Source organism: Rutidosis leptorrhynchoides, chromosome 3 (genome assembly GCF_046630445.1).
Source record: "Rutidosis leptorrhynchoides isolate AG116_Rl617_1_P2 chromosome 3, CSIRO_AGI_Rlap_v1, whole genome shotgun sequence".
Taxonomy (NCBI): Eukaryota; Viridiplantae; Streptophyta; class Magnoliopsida; order Asterales; family Asteraceae; genus Rutidosis; species Rutidosis leptorrhynchoides.
In genome coordinates, this window is record NC_092335.1 from 193,321,192 (window position 1) to 193,329,205 (window position 8,014).

At 33.0% G+C, this 8,014-nt stretch overlaps 1 protein-coding gene across 1 annotated transcript; it reads right to left on the reverse strand.

Moving 5' to 3' along the window:
* Positions 1 to 262: 262 nt before the first annotated feature.
* Positions 263 to 6,352, reverse strand: LOC139897134 (ras-related protein RABA3-like). Its single transcript, XM_071879790.1, has 2 exons — positions 6,081 to 6,352; positions 263 to 821 (listed from the first exon to the last, which is right to left on the reverse strand). Exons 1-2 carry the CDS (start codon positions 6,350 to 6,352, stop codon positions 371 to 373), a joined length of 723 nt encoding a protein of 240 aa, XP_071735891.1. The 3' UTR covers positions 263 to 370.
* Positions 6,353 to 8,014: the final 1,662 nt, after the last annotated feature.

The window sequence follows — 8,014 nt, forward strand, 5'->3', positions numbered from 1 at the left end:
TTTATATATATTAGGCAGTTTATTTAGTGTAGACTTTTACGGAGTAAATTTAATTATTTATTAAGGGCCCTAATTCTAAAAACCAAACCAAACTGGTGCGATTTTTTTTTTTTTTTTTTTTTGAAAAAACGAAAACTCAAATGGTGCTGGTGCGATAAATCACTTTAAAAAATATATATGCAATAAACAGAACGTGCATATTGATGTAGTAATCAATTTAATTTCCAATAAAATTGTCTGAAGTTTACAATTTTAACGGTTTTCAGGTTTAGCTTCTTTTCAATCATATGCACTACAAACAACATACCACATAGTATAAAACAGCATAAACAATCAAATTAGGTGAAACATATTTTTGATTACAAACAATTTAACAAGAACAAGATGACACCTTTTTCATCTCACTAATCTCCAAATCCCGATTACCATTAACATCGATTTTTAACCCTTTTAATGTCAATGAATCCCCGTTTGCTTTCCCATATTCTTGATCCAAAGTCTTCTTGGCAACCACAAAATATATTTCTTCAAGTAACTTAAAAAAAGCAGCTTCTACATTGTCACCAGTGAGCGCAGACGTCTCAAAAAAATATAAACCTTGAGTCTCTGCAAACTCTAAAGCATCTTCAGATGAAACTGCGCGTTTAGCTTCAAGATCAGCTTTGTTACCAATTAAAGCAATAACAACCGAATTATCAGCGTGAACTCGAAGCTCTTCAACCCATCTTGCGACATGATCAAATGATTGTCGTTTTGTGATATCGTACAACAACATTGCCCCCAATGCTCCTCTGTAATATGCACTAGTTACCGCTCGGTATCTATTTTACATACCAAGTAACAACTATTAATTAATTAATTAGTATAGCTTAAAATAATTCACAACTACGCCTTTCATAATTGCTAGAATAATTGAACGTTAATACTACTATTTAATTAAAATGAGAGATTGTATAATCAAAATGTAATCAAAATGGGGCCTATTTCAGATGGCATTGAAAGGGATAGCACATGCAAATGCCAACGATATTGCTACATCTTTCTTGTTGTCTAATAATGTTTACATTATCACAATAAAATCTTTAGTACTATGTATAAGTTTTTATATATCTTTATTTATCTTTAATTTGAAATATTGAGTTAAAACAATCATTTGATAAAACAGATGTAGACTTTTATGTATTACAATTTATCACTCCATATGGTCTATATATGTTTAGATCTTACCCCAAAATACTTTATACTGTTTGCAAAAATGTAGTAGTATTTCATGACAACTGTTTACATTAATTCTAAATATTTCTATAGTGTATATATGTACTTTTACATCTAAATAAAACTTGTGTACTTTGTATTATTCAATTGAATGTAAATGTAAAATTGCAAAAGATAGCCTTGCATTTTTTAGCAATATGATGTTTTGAGTAACGGATTATTTGCATTAATTAAGAGGAATTTCTATGTGTTTTTATTTAGCAAATCAGTGTCTTAAAATTAAACAATTTATGGGCTTCCAAGCTACTTTGGTCCCAAATCAGCTCCACACATCAGTATAAACTAATTAAGCGAGCAACAATAACTAATTTATTATTGATCGGTCAAAATCATAGTACCACATTATTAGAGAATTTTTATTAGACAAAATTGCACGGGGGGTCCCTGTGGTATGTTCGAAATAACAAGCGGGGTCCAAAAGAATTTTTTGTAACACCCGCGTTTTGGGCCTAGATGAAATGACCATTGTACCCTTAGGGTATGGTGTAATTAGTGATTTTAATAATTATATGTTTATAATTATTTGGTTATTTAGTTGAGACCAGTTTGTGACAAGGGTCACAGAACAGGTTCGTTTGTTGAATTTGGACTTCGTTTGGGTTGTCAAATGATGTACGAAAGATATCAGATAACTGATAAATACCCGTGTGTTGTGATGTATGAGTTTTAAGACTCATAAGTGTTTGGTGGGAGGGTTATTCTTCCATTTTCTAGAAAATTCCCCAAACCACCCGTTCACTCACCTCTCCATCCTACCAAACCCTAATTTTTAATCTTTGTTCTTGAGCTCAAATCATTTACATTTTCGTGTTCCTTATGATCTACTGATTCTATCAAGGTAAGAATCACAAGTTTTCATGATTTAATCTTCAAGAAAATTGGGTTTTGTGATAGTTTTTACAAAGTGGGTAATTTGGGTCAAAAGAGTTGAATTTGATGTTGGTTGAGTCCAAATCTTGTGGGTTTATGTTTCTTGATGTATAGTGTCTTAGATTTGGTCAGTTTTGAGGTAAAAAATCGAGCTCTAGAGCAAGAATTGGATGAATTTGGGTGAAACCCGTCACTTTGGCTTCAGCTTCTGCAGATGAACTACCCTCGGTCGATGGTCTCTGACCATCGACCGATGGAGTGAGACGATCGGTCGACGGACTAGACGATCGACCGATGGTGGAAGTCCTTCGACGAACGGTTGAAAATGTAACGATCGACCGATGGTGTAGTCCACCGGCCGATGGAGTAGTGACGATCGGCCGATAGTCTCTGACGATCGACCGATGGTCTTAGACAGTGAAATTTTTACTAAGTGTTGATTTATAGCCGTTATGCTGTCCGTTTGTATTTTGAGATTTTGATGTAAATTTCAAAAGTGCATAAGTGTTAAGGAGAAAAATTTTAGCGGACAGATTTTCTGACAAAATTTCTATATTTGTGTTATTTAGTGTTTATGGACATAAACTTACTCGTGTATATGTATTTCTCAGGAGAAAAGGAGACAGAGAAGGTTCAGTGATTAGATAGCTGAACACCTTCTCATTTGCTGGTAATCGGTGAGTGGGATTATCTCCGGGTGTAGTATACAGTAGCAAGTTGTGCTACTATGTTATACTGTTATAGTTGCTATGCTTAGTAGATATGTTGTAATAATGATCATCGTAGAGTTGCCATGCTAGTCGTAGGAACAGTTGTTCGTAGTGGTAGTTGCTTAACAGTTGTGTGCACAAGTTGTAGTTGCCTGTTGGAACCTATTGTTGTTAGGTTCAGCTCAGAGAGGTCAACCTTGTTGTGGTTGGGTCCAGTTGGCTACTGTTTGTTGAGTATAGTGCTGAATGACGCATCACCTGCGTGTGGATTTACTATACTGGGGATTCAGTAGTAAGGACTTTCGGTAGACGCTAGACTGATCAGCTAGTGGTCGTGTGCTCGTACAAGCCGCCGAGTCTCTAGTTGGAGCATAGTTGCTAGTTGATTGTTGCCAGTTGATAGTTGCTAGTTATTAGTTGTCAGTTGCCTGTTATGGATTGTTGTAGTTGCTGTAGTTGTACAAGTTGGTACTGTATGCTAGATCTGTTAGATGATTCTATTCATTTAGCCTCGTGCTAACCCCCCTCACCTCCTCCCTTGCAGGTTTTCGATCTTAGTGCTGGTAGGGACGGGAGTTGGGTTGACGATATGTTTGACAAGACGAACTCTGATGTCTTAACTTTTATAAATATGTAACTAGTTGTTTAACGTAACACCGGTTGTTTGTAATAAGTAACTAGCTTATGATTTGTGATAATCATGTTCGTAATTAACTAAAGGTATTTATGTGAATCAAGACTTCCGCTGTGATTTTAAAAAAAAAAAAAAAAAAAAAAAGAAGAGCAGGGTGTTTCATTTTTTCACCTTGGGGGGTCACTGTGGTTTGCACTTGTTTTATGGGGGTCCAATTCGCTAACTGGTGTTATCTTTTCTGTTAAATTATGTCACATGCAATGCATGTGAGGGTAAAATGGTCCATTACACTTTACTTTCCCTTTCAAATCTAATTATCTTCCTAATGTTCTCTTCCTTATCCAGATCTTTTTTTTGTAACAAAAAGTAAACGGTGGTGCTTGAATCCCTTGCACAAATTGAAAAAAACAAAAGAAGAGATCAGTGATGGTGGTGTTTAGTAACATGACAATGGTGCTCGAATCCTTAATTTCTCAAATCCAAGCTCGATCATAGCTCATATGCCATAAACATTTCTCCTTAATTTCTTCAATCTCATGATCGATTTAGCAAAATCACCTTTACGACTCCGTATAAATCAAATCACTAAACACCAGATCTGATGCGTTTCATCAAATCGCTAGTCGGCGGAGATACAGGTCGGAATTTATGAAGATTAAAAGGATAATATTTGTTCTTGATGAATCAAATTCCGATCTGAAAATAAGGTTAGAATTTATCAATTGATTTTTATTCGAATTATTGGTTGTGTCTGGTGCAGACCTAAATCTAAGTAACCCATTAATAGTGCTATGCTTGAGAATAATCGTTATCATGATTGGTACCCTTTTGGTTTATTGAAGCAAGGCCTGCAGGTTGTGAGCCTCAAATACATACATCACCAAAAAATTTATATCACCAGGGGACATGCCAAGTTGCAGGTTACAGGCCTACAGGTTGTGAGCCTCAAATACATACATCACCATGATTTTTTTGGGTTTTGATTTGATATGGTTAGGGTATATTTTTGTATTGATCTGATAAGTTGCAGGTTATGAAAAAATTGGGAGGAATGAAATGAGAAGAAAAAAGGAATAAAGAAAAAGAAAAGAAATTGATGAAAGGACATTTTTACCCTCATGTGCAGTGCACATGATCAGATTCAACTGAATAAATTAACGGTGTTAGCGAATTGGACCCCCCATGAAACAAGTGCAAACCACAGTGACCCTTCAAAGTGAAAAAAATTATTTGGACCCCGCTTGTTATTTCGAACATAACACAGGGACCCCATGCAATTTTGTCTTTTTATTAAATACACAAAAAACAAATAGACAACATGAATGAATTGATGTCTTATCTACCAGACTGGTAAATGTAGATATGCATTGTATTCAATTATTAAATTTAAATTTAGACATCAAATAAATGCGTGCTGTTCAGAAGAAAAAAGTTTTTTTTTAAAAATGGCCGAGTTATAAAACTACGATAAGGTTTCTCTCAGGGCCGTAATTTGAAGGCCCTGGGTGAAAACGAAAATAGACCCCACGTTAAATTTTCTATTACATACAAAAAGATAATACTAAAATTGATCAATACAAAAAAAGTTTTCAAGTCATTCTTATCAAAGTGTTTTATTCTCAAATATTTTGTTCTCTAACAGTCTTTTTATATATTTTAATTGAATACTTTGAGAATATATTAAAAAATTTAGGCTCTTCTAAATTTTTGAGTCCTAGGCGGTTGTCCATCTTGCCTATGCTCGGAAACGCTTCTAGTTTCTCTCACAATCCATGCTAATCTATTGGTCTCTTGATTTTGATAAGGTTAAAGTTATTATTATTATTTCTATCATTAATTATTAAACTTGCTAAAATTACTATAAATATGCATCAAGTATTTCTACTATACATATATATATAGTAATATATACATAATTATAGTGTAATTAACAAAAATTATGAAACTATCATCGTCCTTTTGATAATAGATAGTATAGTATTCTGCAGATTATTGTTAAAATATACTCCACTCACAGATGATTATAAATATTGATACTGAATACGGAGTATATTCTATATATTCTAAAAGGCAAGACGGGTTACTGTAGTGATCGGCGTGAAGTGTCTTTCTACGAATTTTCATTATTTTTTCCCATTATTCACCAATCATATGCATACAATATTTGTATCCATTAAACAATATATTTGACGATCATGAGATAGTAACTATGAAATGCGTGTGTTAAAATTCAATCACCTCTTTACTTATTCAAGAAAATTCTAGTGTAAAGGTAAGACGGGTTACTGTAGCAATGAGCCTGAATTCTCTTTAAAAATATTCATTATTTTTTTCCCTATTCACCAATCATATTCATATGCATACATTATTTGTATCCATTAAACAAAATATTTGACGATCACGAGATAGTAACTAAGAAATGTACGTGTTAAAATATAATCACCTCTTTACTTATTCAAGTAAATGTATTCCAAAATTCATCTACTAGCTAATAACTAATTAGACGACAGTCTTACTTATAATTAATCCACAACAAATTTCATAAAGTATTTAAATTAAAAAAGATAAAGTGTACTGTTGTGTTTACTTACCTTTCTTGACCAGCAGTATCCCAGATCTGCGCCTTGATAACTTTGGACTGAACAGTTAAAGTCCTAGTTTGAAATTCGACTCCGATTGTAGATTTCGAATCGAAACAGAATTCGTTTCTCGTAAATCTTGATAACATTTGTGTCTTACCCACAGCTGAATCACCAATCACCACCACTTTATACACATAATCTATTTTTTCATGATCGCCATTATATTTATAATTGATATTATTATTATTATTTTTTTCACCCAACATCTCCTTTCCATTCATTTCTGCATTCATTATAATAACCAAAGAAATCGGTAATTATAAACAAATAGGTACGTATCTTGGGTTTTGTTGTTGAAGTATTTATGATGATGATGATGATGATGATGATGATGATGATTTGTTTTGGTTGTTGTGTGTGTTTGTGTTCAAGGGGAAAATAGATAGAACATAAGACTTTGTTGTGTATCTCCTTAACTGTTTGTTACTTAATATCCTTGATTCAGGCGAAATGCCCGCCAATACTAATGGACCAAAATACCCCTATTAGTTTAATGCTAGTATATATATATATATATATATATATATATATATATATATATATATATATATATATATATATATATATATTGGTAGGATCAAGAGGGAAGTAACCATTCGGGAGAAAATGGGGGAAACAAAAACTTTTTTTTTTTTTTCGTTTTTTGAAAAAACTTTGTTCACGAACATTATAGATGAGATGAAAATATGAACATTTAGTAGAGACACTTTGTGATAAATGTTTTTATTTTGGCGGAAAACGCTCGAAAAAGTAATATATAACAATTATCGTGTTTTTCGAGCGTATTTTGAGGTTTTAGCTATTGGGGTTTAGATATTAGGGTTTAGAGGGTTTAGATATTAGGGTTTAGAAATTTAGGGTTTTGGGTTTAAATTTAGGGTTTAGATTTAGGATTTAGATTGAGTTTTTAACACGAACGGTTTAGAGTTTAGGGTTTAGGGTTTAGAGTTTGGTGTTTTGGGTTTATGGAATAAACCCAAAACACCAAACCCTAAACCCTAAACCCTAAACTCTAAATCGGGCTAAATTTTACTTCACAAAACATGAAGAAAAAAAAACGTTCTTATTCTTCACGAACAATATTATCTTGAATGTTATTTTTGTCGATCATTTTCCCGCCTAAATAATAACATTCATCACGAAGTGTCTGAAATGTCCCGTTCATATTGATTATAAACGTTCCATATTAATTGATTTCGTCGCGAGGTTTTGACCTCTATATGAGACGTTTTTCAAAGACTGCATTCATTTTTAAAACAACCATAACCTTTATTTTATCTATAAAGGTTTAAAAAGCATTACGTAGATTATCAACTAATGATAATCTAAAATATACCGTTTACACACGACCATTACATAATGGTTTACAATAAAAATATATTACATCAAAAATAAGTTTCTTGAATACAGTTTTTACATAATATCATACAAGCATGGACTCCAAATCTTGTCCTTATTTTAGTATGCAACAGCGGAAGCTCTTAATAATCACCTGAGAATAAACATGCTTAAAACGTCAACAAAAATGTTGGTGAGTTATAGGTTTAACCTATATATTATCAAATCATAATAATAGACCACAAGATTTCATATTTCAATATACATCCCATACAAAGAGATAAAAATCATTCATATGGTGAACACCTGGTAACCGACATTAACAAGATGTATATAAGAATATCCCCTATCATTCCGGGAAATCCTTCGGACATGATAAAAACGAATTCGAAGTACTAAAGCATCCGGTACTTTGGATGGGGTTCGTTAGGCCCAATAGATCTATCTTTAGGATTCGCGTCAATTAGTAGATCGGTTTACTAATTCTTAGGCTACCAAGCAAAAGGGGCATATTCGGCTTCGCTCATTCACCCATATAATGTAGT

Excerpts from the sequence above, each read along its gene's own strand:
- LOC139897134 (XM_071879790.1), bottom strand. The coding sequence starts at position 6,352 with ATGAATGGAAAGGAGATGTTGGGTGAAAAAAATAATAATAATAATATC. Across the intron at positions 822-6,080 it reads GATACTGCTGGTCAAGAAAG|ATACCGAGCGGTAACTAGTG; the intron begins GTAAGTAAACAC and ends TATGTAAAATAG.